This window comes from Vitis riparia, chromosome 4 (assembly GCF_004353265.1).
Source record: "Vitis riparia cultivar Riparia Gloire de Montpellier isolate 1030 chromosome 4, EGFV_Vit.rip_1.0, whole genome shotgun sequence".
Classification (NCBI taxonomy): domain Eukaryota; kingdom Viridiplantae; phylum Streptophyta; class Magnoliopsida; order Vitales; family Vitaceae; genus Vitis; species Vitis riparia.
In genome coordinates this window covers 17,900,967-17,915,923 of record NC_048434.1, presented here as the reverse complement: position 1 = coordinate 17,915,923, position 14,957 = coordinate 17,900,967, and the positions used below count along the sequence as shown (strand labels likewise).

At 33.2% G+C, this 14,957-nt stretch overlaps 1 protein-coding gene across 3 annotated transcripts; it reads left to right on the top strand.

Annotated features, from left to right (window-relative positions):
• The first annotated feature begins 1,471 nt into the window (after positions 1 to 1,471).
• Positions 1,472 to 14,629, top strand: LOC117912900 (endoribonuclease Dicer homolog 2). 3 transcript variants are annotated; one of them, XM_034827691.1, is made up of 23 exons: positions 1,472 to 1,650; positions 2,060 to 2,141; positions 2,316 to 2,493; positions 2,935 to 3,048; positions 3,460 to 3,594; positions 4,490 to 4,574; positions 4,678 to 4,742; positions 5,367 to 5,507; positions 5,648 to 5,776; positions 5,864 to 5,993; positions 6,103 to 6,202; positions 6,658 to 6,853; positions 6,938 to 7,098; positions 8,394 to 8,612; positions 8,756 to 8,982; positions 9,137 to 9,408; positions 9,514 to 9,923; positions 10,048 to 10,151; positions 10,697 to 10,890; positions 11,806 to 12,015; positions 12,436 to 12,846; positions 12,972 to 13,250; positions 13,848 to 14,629. In XM_034827691.1, the coding sequence occupies exons 1-23, from the start codon at positions 1,632 to 1,634 to the stop codon at positions 14,196 to 14,198; spliced, it is 4,212 nt and encodes a 1,403-aa protein (XP_034683582.1). In that variant the 5' UTR covers positions 1,472 to 1,631; the 3' UTR covers positions 14,199 to 14,629. The 3 variants fall into 3 exon arrangements, with proteins under 3 accessions (XP_034683582.1, XP_034683583.1, XP_034683585.1); XM_034827692.1 differs by lacking the exon at positions 1,472 to 1,650 and adding an exon at positions 1,662 to 1,756; XM_034827694.1 differs by lacking the exons at positions 1,472 to 1,650; positions 2,316 to 2,493 and having other exon boundaries at positions 2,057 to 2,141.
• Positions 14,630 to 14,957: the final 328 nt, after the last annotated feature.

The following is a 14,957-nucleotide window of genomic DNA, read 5'->3' as shown; positions in this document are numbered from 1 at the left end:
GATAATAATAATTTTCAAATTTTGTTCTAAAAATTCATTTTCAAAATATTAACGTGTTTTAAATATTTTTAAATATAGTTTAAAAATAATTTTTAGATCTAAGTACTTTAATTTTAATTATTCTAAAAAATAGTTACCCTAACTTTCCCAATATAAATAGCATCTATTTAAAATAAGAAGTGAATGCTATTATTATTATTATTATTATTATTTTTTTATCATTCATTTTAAATAAATTTCGAATTTGCCTCGATATTTCAAATATATACTAGGGTATGCCATTTAATATTGACAAATCATTTTCCACTATTTTTTCCTATATGAAAAGGCAATTTTCTATTTTCTACAAGAAATAAATGTCATAAAAAAAGTATAAGTGTTTTCATAGTATTTCTAATAAGGTGTTGCCTAGCAAAAGAGTTATTTTTTAAAGAACCACAATTATGGTTAAGAGTTACTTTTAATTGATTTTCTAAAATTTAAAAAGTTTGTCAAATATGTAGGCTATGTTTGGTCCTGAAAATTTTGAGTGAAAATGTGAGGAAAGAAAAATAGAGAGAAAAAGCATAAGAAAAAAAAAAAAAACTAAAACTAGGTTTAAACTCAATAAACTATTTTTATATATTTTTTCAAACTCATTTTACTTATTTCTTTTTATTATATAAATATTAAATAATTTAAAAACATATAAATTTTTGACAAATTTTAACCATGTTTGGTTTTTTTTTTAATATATTTTTCAACGTGAAATCAAACATAAAAAAAACTATTTTTCTTAATATTTTTTTTAATAATATTTTTTAGGAACTAAATATAGCCGTAATTTATATAATAAAACACTTCCAAGTATTAAAAAACACTTATAACATTTTCAAAATAATTTACACTCGCTTTGGAAAATGTGAAAGCAAAAATGGTAGGAAAAGACACAAAGCAGAAAAAGTAGATAAAAAAATAGAACTAAAATTAGTAAATTATTTTTATATATTTATGCAAATTCAGTTAAGTTATGTTTGATTCAAAATAATACAAAGAAAAAAATATAAAAAAATCTTTAAAAATATAAAAAATGATTTTCTCATATTTTATAGTATAATATACGAAAAAAATAACTAAAATTAATTACAAACTTACATAGGTTAAAATTATCGAATCTTTATTGTATAGAAGTGGTAAAATATTTGGGGGCGAACCGGGCAATAACATATTTAGGGAGGGGTTTATGGCAAAAATCTTTCAAGAAGGGCTTATTGGGAAAAGAGTTGGACATGCAGGCTTCGAACTTGGAAACCGCCAACAGTGCCCTACCAGGTGTAGCTCAGCTAGGAACTTAGGAGTACTCTGCCATTCAATTTGATTTGAAAATTTGAAGCTTTGGAGTATCACAGATGATGAGTAAATGACCTAATGATCCAGAGTCAGTAGTTCCCCATAAGACTGACTATTTTCTGTTTGGTGACACAGAAAATAAAACGTTGCAATCTTGGTGCTGTCACCCTCACTTTCTCATTCTAGAGCTTTGTTTTTTTCTATATAAATATACCTTTCTCCGCGTTCCATTCTTCACTTTATACCTTTTCTCTACGGAGTTCCAGTTCCTTCAAGAGCAAGTAAGAAGTTACAGTTGAGTGATGACTGTTACACTCCCAGGTGCTCTATAAATCTCACGCCTTCCTTTTGTTTCGTTCATTTCGCACTCACAGTTCCAAAACTTTTTGTGATTCTGCTTCTCTTTAGTCCAAACCCACCTCCAAAAGTGAGCCCTTTAATCGTTTCTGAATTCGTGTTTCTCTCTTTTTATCTGGGTTTTGATCATTTCTGAGTTTTGTAATCTCTCTGATGTTAACTTTCAGAACTGGGTTTTGACATTTTCTTAGTTTTATTTCTCTTTGTTGCTTCTGTGTGGGACTGGGTTCCGATCGTTTTTGAGTTTTATATCTCTTTCTGGAACCGGGTTTTAAGCATTTTTTTTTTTTTTTTCTTTTTGGAGGTTTATATCCCTTTAGAATTGGGTTTTGATTTGAGTTTTATATCTCTGATTTGTTTGGTGTTGAAGCAGAATCAATGGAGCCAGTGAATATGATCGGAGCTGATGGAAACAACGTTGGGCAAACCGTCGATCCACTCCCATTTGCTAGAAGGTGATTCTTGATTTTTTTTTTTTTTTAATTGGTGCATCTCTATATTTCCCTTGTTTGGTAGCAGGGAAAATGCAGGAAAGAAAAAGAAAAAAAGAAGATCAAAGACTCTTTTCATTTCTCGATAATGGATTGGGGTTATAGTTTTGGTATCTGATTATTGTGGGATTGATGCAGTTATCAGATTGAAGCCCTCGAGAAAGCAATTAAGCAAAACACCATAGTGTTTCTCGAGACTGGCTCTGGGAAAACCCTGATTGCTATAATGCTCCTGCGCTACTATGCCCATCTCCTCCGGAAACCATCGCCTTTCATTGCCGTTTTCTTAGTCCCTAAAGTTGTTTTAGTTCCTCAGGTATATAGAAAAGGAAAGAAGATTTTATATACATATATATTTTAATGGGTGTATGCAATTTCTATGGATTTTTATTAGATTGAATTTGATCTTTCTGCAATCAAATTATATGACAAAAACCAAAAATATGAAATCTTCAATTTGGGCATCGAATATAGGATTCAAGAAACTATACATTTCCCTTCCGAAACTTTAGGCCAGTTTGAAATTTTGGAGGCGTCACATATGGGTGTTGCAGCTATTATTCAATAGCTTCGTATTTCCTACTCAGATTTAAAAGGTTGTTGGATATGGGGGTTGAAGCTAAAATTATAAAACGAGGAAGATGCATTTTATGTTTAAATTTAGATGCTGAGGTGAAAATTTAGAATGGTTAAATAAGGATGTTGGAGATAAATTTAGAAGAGTTGACAACTAATATATCGTGTTATATTTGTAAAGCAAGCAGAAGCTGTGAAAATGCACACTGACCTCAAAGTGGGCACGTATTGGGGAGATATGGGAGTTGATTACTGGGATGCTGCAACTTGGAGGAAAGAACAAGACAAGCATGAGGTTGATACTTTTACATTTTTTCAATTATTTCTTTAATGATAATAAAGGAACCTTGCCCGCTGGCCTGTTTAATATGTTTAGTTTCTATTTTGGTTTTATGTTATTTAAGTTTCCTTTTTTTTGGTTGACTTGAATTTTGTCAAATAAATCTGTATCTATTGTATGTTGGTGATTTCGGTTGATATGATGAGGCTGTTTTTCGAAAATAGTGAATAGATATAACCTGCTTGTGTTTATGTCTTATTGGAGCGCAGCTAATCTCCTACTTCTATTTGGCCTTGTATTCTTTGTTCTTTTGCATTGCAGGCATAGGCATATGCTTATTATATGAAGTAAATTTTCAATATGGTGACCTTATAATATAAACTTACGGGATGCTCAATTCAATAACTTTTTGATTTATCTTTACAGGTGCTTGTAATGACACCCGCAATTTTACTCAATGGCTTGAGGCATAGCTTTTTCAAATTGGACATGATTAAGGTTTTGATATTTGATGAATGCCATCATGCCAGGGGCAAAGACCCTTATGCTTGCATTATGAAAGTGAGTTCTCTTCTTTACTTTCTATTTAAGTGCTGGAGTGTCAAGATGTCTGTGTGTTCTCTTAGTCGGTTTGTGGTAGCTAAATAAGGTGGAAAAGGTTGGATTTTCACTGTTCTAAGCATTGTCCTCACTTCTGATAGGAAGTTATAGCTCAAAATGTTTTGCTCTGTGGGAAATTAAGATTTGGTTGTTTAAATTGTATCTCAGAAATAAAGAATCAGGAAAATACAGATACTTGTACTAACTTTTGACTGGAAAGGCTATAATCCTTCATTATAATGAGGGCTTTATTTCCTTATAATACTTCTACTTTATGTCCATATATCAAAGTTTTTTCTTATTTTCTACACGCCTCTGATATGCTACTTGTTAGTTATTTTCATCATGCTTAAGACAACTTGATTCTTGAAATCGATGTTAGATGGGATCTCAGCTAGATGGAGATATTCTAGTGGAAATCATCAGTACAACATATGCCAATCTTATGCCATGTTTAATCTCTAGTGCCACTTCTTATTATGCAGTTAGTAAGGGAAAGTTGAGATGTTGGTTCTGGCATTCATGACCACAGGACTATGGATTGAAATTTTTGATAGAATTTTGTTATAGGTTGTGAGGCTGATTGACAGATGTTACTACACGTTTTACTTTTCGGTGAGGTTGTATTATGTTTTGAGCAATATTGAACTTCTCAAACGTTCCAATGATGTTGATTTTCAATCTAACAGTAAAAATGAATGAAAAATGTAAAATTTATTTTCCTTGTTATGTTGGTTGTACGCACTCCACATGTTTTTGTTGTACGCTATATTATGGATATTGTTTCTGGAGTTTTCTTTATATTTTTTATGAGAGGATGATTTGAAGGATTTTTTTTTTTTTTCTGCCTTTGCAGGAGTTCTATCATGGACAAGTACGGTCTAATAACTCTAATCTTCCTCGGATATTTGGAATGACCGCTTCCCCTATAAAGACCAAAGGTGTTAATGACTTGATGCATTCTTCATCTTGTTTTTTCTGTTTACATTATGCTGAATGGCCTACGATTTTGGACCTTTTACCAATTACTTTCTCGACATCTAGGGACAACATCAACATGGTCCTGTGGTAAAAATATGATTGAACTGGAGAATCTTATGAACTCAAAGGTGCTTCTTTATTCTTGTGTTTAATTTATTTGTCATGTATTATAAGCTTCATTTTGCTTGTGAGATGTACGATGACCATTATATGTCTAACCTTAAGTTCTTATGTTTTGTTTTGAAAGTCACTTTTAGTAAATTCTGCAATTTGATATGATGTCTGGATGGCGCTGTAAAACATTTTAAACCATCTAAGCAAAACCTTTATCTTTCTGAAATATACTTAAAATCAGTTACAAACTGAAGTTTCTGAGTTACCCAAAATAAAAAAAATCGGGAGTGAAACTTAAGTTTCTTTTCACATTAAACCAATGAAATTTCTATCTACAAAGCTTAGAATTAAGTTGGGACTTGGGCCATGGACCATTGTCGATCCTGAGCTTCCAAGAGGATTACCAAGGCGAATAAATCCCAATAGTCAGCTTAGCATCGACCAAGCTTGTCCTCGACTTTTAATATTGGATTTTTAGCAATTCATTCTATCCATTTCATTATTTTATCTTGATTACATTGTTTTTTGTGTAATTTGTTTATACATTATCCTTCTGAGCCCCAACATATTCCTATAAAAGTATTTTGATGATTTCCCTTCATCTCTTAAATTTTCTTCTGTATATCTTTTTTGTGAAGATATACACAAGTGTTAGTGAAGCTGTATTGGCTGAGTTTGTACCATTCTCAACTCCAAAGTTGACGTATTATAAAGACAAGGATATCCCATCTGCCTTATTTGAGAGTTTAGCACATCAATTAGAGATTTTGAAGAATAAGGTATGTGTATTTTTTATCAATGGGTGCTTCCTTCTAAATCTTTTATTTTTGTTTCTTTGTTTCTGAATCTTCTATATTTTATTTCTTTCTGGTAAACTATTTATTTTCTGATGAATTTTGGCACCAAATGTACTTTCCAGTATGAACACTCTCTAGAAAGCTTGAATCTCATGGAATCTACAAAGGAATCTGCTAGGAAAAAAATATCCAAGCTATTTTCTGCATTTTTGTTTTGTTTGAATGACCTTGGGCTCTGGTTGGCTTTAAAGGTAGGTGTAAACTCTAAGCCTAATACACCTCATTTGTTATTGGCAATTCTGTGTTAGACATCAATCAACATTGTGTCTGTGAAACAGGCTGCTGAGTTCTCGTTTTGTGATGATATGGACATCTGTTGCTGGGGACAGTTGGATTTGTCTGGTGAGGAAATAATTAAAAATTTCAATAAGGATGCATACAAAGTGATCTCGACATATTTACCATCTGGTACTTCTAATCCTGAGTTGGTGATGTTTCAATGTAATCTTCTTTTTTCTTTCTTCTTGATGATACAGTTTCTTCTCATTTTTTTGCTTTCCTTTTGACTTGCATTTAGATCGAGAGCTTTCTGTTGGTGATGATCTGGAAGCTGATGCAGAGTCCGGGTTCCTAACGACAAAAGTTATTTGCCTCGTTGGGTCTCTTCTTCAATACAGGTTTTTGTTTATTACCTGATTTATCTTTACTCGTTTCAACAAGTTTAATGCTTATTGATCTTTGTAATGTTTGGATACTATTGAAAATTTAGAACAAATGACCTCTTGCCAAACGAGGCTTTGATACCGTGTTGGATAATCAATTTTCCTAAAAGCTTAAGCTTATTGGATTTGGACCTATAATGTATATCATGCACTTAACACATTATTGTTGAGCCTTTGGCACGCTTCTTTTATAAAAAGCTTCACTTTTATTCACCTGTATTATTTAACAGTTCCTAACATTTTTACTTACTGGAATTAAATTTATTTGGTCTTTTGTCTGGCTTTGTACTATTTTATTATTCGTTATATTTTCATTTGGAATTTAATCTATTCCGAACTTGTTTTTCTTGTTTGTTCTGGAACCACATTATTTAATGGTTATGAATATCTTTTGCTTTATTTCAAAACAGGCATTTAAAGAATTTGAGATGCATAGTTTTTGTTGAAAGGGTCATTACAGCTATTGTTCTTCAAAAACTGCTAAGTAAGTTGCTTCCCAAATTAAGTGGTTGGGAAGCAGGATATATAGCAGGGAATGCTTCTCAATTGCAATCTCAAAGTAGGAGAGTGCAAAATGCACTTGTTGAAGAATTTCGCAAAGGCATGGTATGGTGTTTACCTTCTGTAAATTGTATGAAATATATTACTTACCAATTGACACATTTGAACATGAGATTATCACATTTGCAGGTGAATGTTATTGTTTCAACATCGATCCTTGAGGAGGGTTTAGATGTTCAGAGTTGCAACTTGGTCATAAGATTTGATCCCTCAGCCACGGTTTGCAGTTTTATACAGTCCCGAGGTCGTGCTAGAATGCAGAATTCTGATTACTTATTAATGGTGAGAAGGTAATGTTCCAGTTCATCCTTGTATCCAATGGAAATTTGGATAGAAGGCTCAAGACTAAGTTTGGTGTACCACCACTTTGTGGAGAAATTTTTGAAAATGTTTTGTAATTTATAGAGAATATCTTAAGGATTTCAATATACTCCTTTTCCATCGTGCTAGAATGCAGAACTTATGATTTCTTATTAATGGTGAGAAGGTAAAGCCCTGTTTGGTAACTATTTTAAAAAACAATTTTGAAAAATAGTTTTTGAAAATTGTTCTCTAATATTTTATAGAATAAATATCTATTTAGGAACCTTAAATGTTTTTAACCTCCAAGAGGCCTAGTGTACCCCTTGTATTGCTTTAATTTGGGTTGTGTGATGGGAAAGAAATGCGAGGATTTTTGAGGACAAGGCAAGGACTTCAGAGGTTCTTTGTGATACTAGTTATTTCCTCGCTTCTTTTTGGGCCTCTTGCACCATAACTTTTAAGGGCATTCCCCTTAATGTGGTTCAACTTGATTGATTAGCGGTGTATAGTTCCAAGGGTGTGGGTGAGTAAGAAGAGGTTGCTTTTGTAATTACCTTATGGTTTATGGTTTTTTGGTATTCCTTATGTTTAATTTTTTATTGTAGGAGGATTCCTCATACTTCTATTGTAATTCTTATTTTCTAATTCAATATATCACTTTGTTGTTTCTCATAAAAAACCTAAAATGTTTTTAACTTGTTTTCTATATTTTTAAATATGTTTTAAAAATAACTTTTATATGTAATGCTTTGTTTTTAATCATTCTCTATATCTGTATAATCATTTTTTAAAACAGCCATCGGAATACAAATGAAAACAACTAAAAGATGTTCTCTTAAAACACAACATTTTTTGTTTTTAAGAACAAAAAATAGTTTTCTGTTTTTTGGTTGTTAAACATGTTTTCCTGTTTTTTGTTCTGGAGAATAGAAAACTATTTTCAGAAAAAGTTATCAAACATGCCTTAATGTTACTGCTCATCCTTGTATCCAATGGAAATTTGGATAGAAGGCTCAAGACTAAGTTTGGAGTACCACTACTTTTTGGAGAAATTTTAGTATATGTTTTCTCATTTATAGAAAATATCTTAAGGATTTCAATATGCTCGTTTTCCATCTATAGCCTCCTTGTGATTAAGATTTAATTCAATATTACATAACTCCCATTTATTTACTTTTTTTTTTTATATATTTTTTTTATCCATAGGTGATTTGATTATTGTATTATATGGTTTAAGGGGAGTTGGTTCCTCAATTGTCCTTTTCTTTTTCATTTTTTGTAGTGGGGATGATAAAACACTTTCAAGGCTACGGACCTATCTTGATAGTGGAAAAGTAATGAGGGAAGAGTCCTTACGCAATGCCTCCCTCCCTTGTGCACCTCTCAAAAGTAGTTTGGATGATGAAGAGTTCTATTGGGTTGAAAGTACTAGAGCAATAGTGACTCTGAGTTCCAGCATTGGGTTGTTATATTTCTACTGTTCCCGGCTCCCTTCTGATGGGTTGGTTGCTAATTCTCTTTAATCTCATGTTGCTCTCTGCGTTTTTGATTGTTATAATTATTCTTTTTTAAGCTTAAGATCTTACTTTTAGCTTTGTACTGTGATTTAATATTGTATTCCCTTCTCTTGTAAACTTTTTGCAGATATTTTAAACCGACTCCTAGGTGCTCTATCAATCAGGACATGGGGACTTGCACCATATACCTTCCTAAAAGCTGCCCAATACAAACTGTTTCTGTGCGAGGCAACATTAAAACACTGAAGCAGATTGCATGCCTTGAAGCATGCAAGGAACTACATAAAGCCGGAGCTTTAACTGATAATCTTGTGCCACAGATTGTTGAGGAAGAAGCTATTGTTGCACAAGATGGTAATTATCATACATAACCTTTAATTTTGTACATGCTTGGAATGATTAGCTTTAAACACATTTTTGTCCTCCCTTTATTTCTTTAAATTCTTTGGTCTTTCAAATTTTTAATTGCATTGCTTACTTTGCTTCTCTTCAATTGCTTAATGTGCAGAAAATATGCCTTACGATGATGAGCAGGCGACTTATTATCCACCAGAGTTGATTAATCCTTCATTAAAGGATCCAGTCACCCCATATCATTGCTACTTAATTGAGTTGGACCAAAAGTACGAATATGAAGTTTCTCCTCAGGGTATTGTGCTTGCTGTTAGGAGTGAACTTGAATATGATGTTGGAAATGTAAATTTTGACTTGCAAGTTGATAGGGGTACTATGACTGTGAGCATGAATTATGTTGGAGTGATCCATCTTACTGCTGAGCAGGTGAGTTACCTAGTTTCATTTGCTGCAATGGCTTCTTGCTGTCTAATATTAGAACAAATAAGTTTGCTGATATTTTTCCTTACTCTTGAAATCTTTTGTTGACAGGTTCTTATGTGTAGGAAGTTTCAAATCACTCTTTTAAGGGTTCTTATAGATCGTGCTATAGATAAAGCGGTTTTTGACAGATATGACTTAGGAAATGATCAAATGGTGGACTATCTCATGCTCCCGTCGACTAACTCACGGGAAATACCATCCATCGTTGATTGGAAATGTCTTGGGTCTGTTTTCTTTTCACATGAAAATGCTTCCAATCACATGGGTTGCTTCTTTCCAAGGATGCATACAAAAAGTGGTTTTGTTTGTAGTTGTACACTTAAAAATTCAATAGTGTACACTCCGCACACTAGCCAATTTTATTGCATCACTGGTATTTTGGGTGAATTGAACGGGAACTCGTTTCTTAGTTTGAAGAATGGAGGTCTTCTTACTTACAAGGAATATTATCATCTAAGGTTTGTGTATATTCTCTTCTCCCTATATTATTAATGGTAACAACTTTTTTTGTTAGTTGTTTATGATTATATTGAACACTATGGATATGAAACAACAGAAAGTGAACTAAATATTTAATTACAGGCATGGAATTGAGTTGCAGTTTGATGGAGAAAAATTGCTTAAAGGAAGACGCATGTTTGTGGTACAAAACTATCTTCAGAGGTGCAGACAACAGAAGGAGAAAGGTTCACTTTGCTTACTTCTCATTCTGAACATGTGTACCTCTATGTTTCTAGTTCCTATTAGTTGCTTGTATGTTACATTACTCTTGTCTTGTCCTATTGAGATAAGCAACAACTGTACAAAATGATTTGTTAATGGCCCATGGAGTTTTTTTGTTTCTGTTTGTGCTCTGCTCCTTGGAAAGTAGATTTTACCACATTTTGTCTTCTGTGGGATCTGGAATGAAGCTAGCAAAGCTAGCAGTTTTTCAGCCATTGAATTTTGTTGTTATTTTTATTTTTTCCTTTTGGTGTATGCACTAAATGAATTAGGAAACAAGCCTCTCTTAAATCCTTCTATTTTCTTATGGATCTTCCCAGATTTCTTGAGCTAACTGACATGTTATTTCCTTTTGAGACTCATTTAAAAAAAAAAAAAAAAAAATTTCTCTGTTCCTCTTCACTATTATAAGAAATTTTACTCTTAGTAAAATTTGCCTTTGTATTGTATTTGCATAATAATCTTATTGGTTTTATGCTAAATAATTCTGCTTGTTCTATAATTGCAGAGTTGAGTAACACAACCGTCGAACTGCCTCCTGAACTATGTGTTATCTTTATGTCTCCAATATCTATTAGTATTATCTATTCTTTCTCATTGATCCCATCCATCATGCATCGGATTGAGTCTCTACTACTTGCTGTCAATTTGAAAAAGATACACCTCAACTATTGCGAGCAAAATGACATTCCAACTTTCAAGGTACTTATCTTTACGTAGGATATATTTATAAATCCATAGAATGCATGCTTCATATTGTGAAAGACAAGTTCTGCCTGGAAGTTCATATCTGTCTTGGATCATTATTTGTCTATAGTTATTGTCATTGATAATCTGATCAGCTTGTTATTCACAACTACCATCTACATCTGTGTGCTTGTGATGGAGGTCTATCATCATTTCATCTTACATAAAAGGCATGAAAAGGTGGGCAAATGTAGAGTGTTGTTTATGCATGTAAAAAGATAAAAAGTAAAAATAAAAATAAAATAAGCAAATGCCTTTTGTGATATTTATGTACATGATTGTGGTTGTTCACTTGTTTTGCCATTTTGGATTTGTTTTACAATTAATTTGCTGCTGACTATAGAATAATCTAAAGCTGCAGCTGTCACTAGTGTGTAGCATTCATTGTATTGTTGTTGGGAATTCTATGTGGTAAGAAAAGATACATTTTTTTTATATTAATTTTATTGTACTTGTAGGACACATAACTACCTCTTGTTTATGTATGTTCAAGGATGAAAACAAAAATAATAAATATTGCCTAAATTTTATGACAATTATGTTATCCCTAAGTAACTGATGAATTTCTCACTTCTTCTGGTGTTTGGATCTGATTGAAAATTGCTCATCTTTTCTTCTTTTTTTTATTTTTTTATTTATAGATAAACTACATTTGCATCTGTCACAAATATGTGGCATTTTCTTGCATTGCGGTTTGTGCACTTTACTTTGGCAAAATATACAATTTACTTAAGATGTCAAATTGGTTATAAAATTTGTTTTGATTATTAATTTTCTCTGACTTTTTAACATTTCTAAGTTCATTCTTCATTGGTTTCTGTTTTGTGAACATTGATTTAAACTTTGTTCTAACTCATTTTTCCATCATAGGTATTGGAAGCAATTACGACAAAGCATTGCCAAGAGGGATTTCATTTGGAGTCTTTGGAGACCCTTGGAGACTCTTTTCTCAAATATGCTGCAAGTCAACAGCTCTTCAAAACCTTTCAAAATCATCATGAGGGCCTTCTTAGTGTTAAGAAAGAAAGAATAATTTCTAATGCTTCATTGTGTAAGCTAGGATGTGACCGCAAACTTCCGGTACTTCCCTTGTTTTTTTTTTTGTTATAACTCAATAAAATGATTGTTTCACAACTGTGGAAGATTTCCTCGAATGATTAATTACCTAAGCATGCTATTAACAAGGTTTTTTTTTTAATATAGTATTGTATAAACATAAGCTTTGGCTGTTCAATTCCCTGATTCAGATACTTTTTTGCTTAAGGCTTACAAGCATCAAATGCACATTTCCAGGTGTTACTTAATTTGTTCTTGGAAGATTCGAGCTGAACAACTTCTTTAGAGTGCATCAATTCTTTCCAACTATGATGCTCTCTCTGAAACTTTTTTTATGACTTGTTAAATAAAAAGATTTCATGATCACTAGATTGTGTTTATCTGTTTTTTCTTAAGGAATAATAAGCCATGTTTGTGATTTGCTTTTCATCTTTGAATATGTAGGGTTTTATCCGTAATGAGTCTTTTGACCCTAAAAAGTGGATCATTGCGGGTGATCAATCTAGAAGCCATGTCTTTGGTGAAGAGTTACTTTCAAGTACCAGAAAGATCTATGTCAGTGAAAGAAGAAAGCTGAAAAGTAAGAGAATTGCTGATGTTGTTGAGGCACTAATCGGCGCATTCCTTAGCACAGGTGGTGAAACAGCAGCATTGATATTTATGAGATGGCTTGGTATAAATGTTGATTTTGTCAAAGTACCATACAAAAGAGACTTCCCAGTGATCCTGAAGAGGCATGTCAATGTCAGCTACTTCGAGTCAATATTGAATTACTCATTCCGTGATCCTTCTCTGCTAGTTGAAGCACTGACTCATGGTTCTTACATGCTTCCTGAGATTCCTAGATGCTATCAGGTAATTATCATGCTGGTGCTGCTGAAGTAAATGTGGTTGGAGTGAGCTCTTGGTTTTGTTATTCATTCTTTCTTGCTGGTTTGTGGTGTTCTTGACTTATCTAATGTACTCTTCTTGTTGGGCAGCGGCTTGAATTCCTTGGGGACGCAGTATTGGATTATCTGATGACCATGCACCTGTACCATAAGTACCCCGGGATGTCACCAGGACTGTTGACTGACCTCAGGTCTGCCTCTGTCAACAATGATTGTTATGCACAATCTGCAGTGAAGGCTAAATTGCACCAACACATTCTCCATTCCTCACAAGAGCTTCACAGGCACATAGTTGTCACGGTTGGCAATTTTGACAAATTACCTTTGGAATCAACTTTCGGATGGGAATCTGAGTCATCTTTCCCCAAGGTTAGTCAACGTTGTTGATCATATGTTTCTTTTATTTTCTTGTGGTATATTATTTTGTCCTCTAATTCCTTCTTATTTTTACTTAGGTTTTTCTCTCATTTTTGGACACTTTTTTTTATTAAATCTGATAAGAAGTTGTAAACCAATTCAAGACTTAGTATTTTAGAAGATGAGGTTTTTTTTGGTCCATATTAGTGGATTGAGGTGATCTTCTCCTCCACCGACATAACCTTGGGTTTGGCATATTTGTAGTGGTTTATGGGGCACACATTGGTGATAAACATCAAGCTACGGGTGAATTCCTAGCTGATGCGTTCAGCTTGAATAATAATTTTGCATATTCAACTTCTATGCGAATCCTGAAAAACTAGAAACTAATATTGGAAAAAGAAGAGGCCAACTATAAAACTTGAAAGTGTGTAAACTCGAAACTTGAAAGTCTGTTTTTTGTAGCATAATTGTATTTTAGTGATGAATTTCTAGCTGTCAACTCAAAACAAATCCTGTCCAGTTGCTTCCAACTCTTGTGTTGAATGATCTGATTGCTGAGCAAACTTACTCCTTTTGTTATCTGTTAATATTCTCTTGCTCAACTAGGTACTGGGAGATGTCATAGAATCTCTGGCGGGAGCAATTCTTGTTGATTCAGATTACAATAAGGAGGTTGTCTTTCAGAGCATAAGGCCTCTTTTGGAGCCTCTCATTACGCCTGAAACAGTGAAGCTCCACCCTGCAAGAGAGCTGGGTGAACTCTGTCAGAAAGAACATTATGATATAAAAAGAGTTGTTGTATCTCAGAATGGCAAGGCTTCAGTTACAATCGAGGTTGAAGCAAATGGGGTGAAACACAACCATACAAGTACGTCAGATAAGAGAACTGCAACAAAATTGGCTTCGAAAGAAGTTTTGAAGTCTTTGAAGGAAAGCATAGCCCAGACAGGTAACTGAGGAAACATGTTTTGATAAACTTCTTCATTTTGCCCAAGCATAAGAATAACACGCCCACCCGCCCCTGCACCAAAAAAAATAAAAAAGTGAAGGAAAAGAGCATGTCATTGTGTAGTACCAGAGAGATTTTTGTTCGCTTCACTTCGCTTCACTTCGCTTGGAAGTATAACATGTACTGACTTGTGATAATCAAATTGTATGTTGGATGTGATATTGGCATTTTGCAAACCTCCCTGATGGAAAATTAGGGAATATCATGACTGATTTTGTGTCAGAAAAAAGTAAATGTATAGAAAAATCAGTTTTGGAGTGTCTGTAATGAATAGGGAAATTTATGTACTAGTAAATGTCATGTATTGCCTATTCTATCTCGAATCAAATGATGCAACCTATTTGCTGCATAAGTCATATTACGTGATAAAATTTGCCAACTTGATCTGCTATGATATGCTTGTAAACTTGATAGGTGTCCGATATTGTTATAGAGTTGGTTTTGCACATTCTGCATGTAGATGCAAGCGTGTTTTTCATTGTTGATAGTGTGATGTCTGGCAATTCTGGTAGATTGGAACATTTATGTGATCATATTGTTAGTTGATAGCTTCTCGAGATACCATTTTTTTTTACCTCTTGGTTTTATGAGATTGAACCATTAAAATTCATTGTGACTCTCGATTGACTTGATAGACTCTTTGTTTTGGCTTGATAGATTCTTTGTTTTGGATATACTCTCTTACTTCTTTAGACACCTTTTTTCTT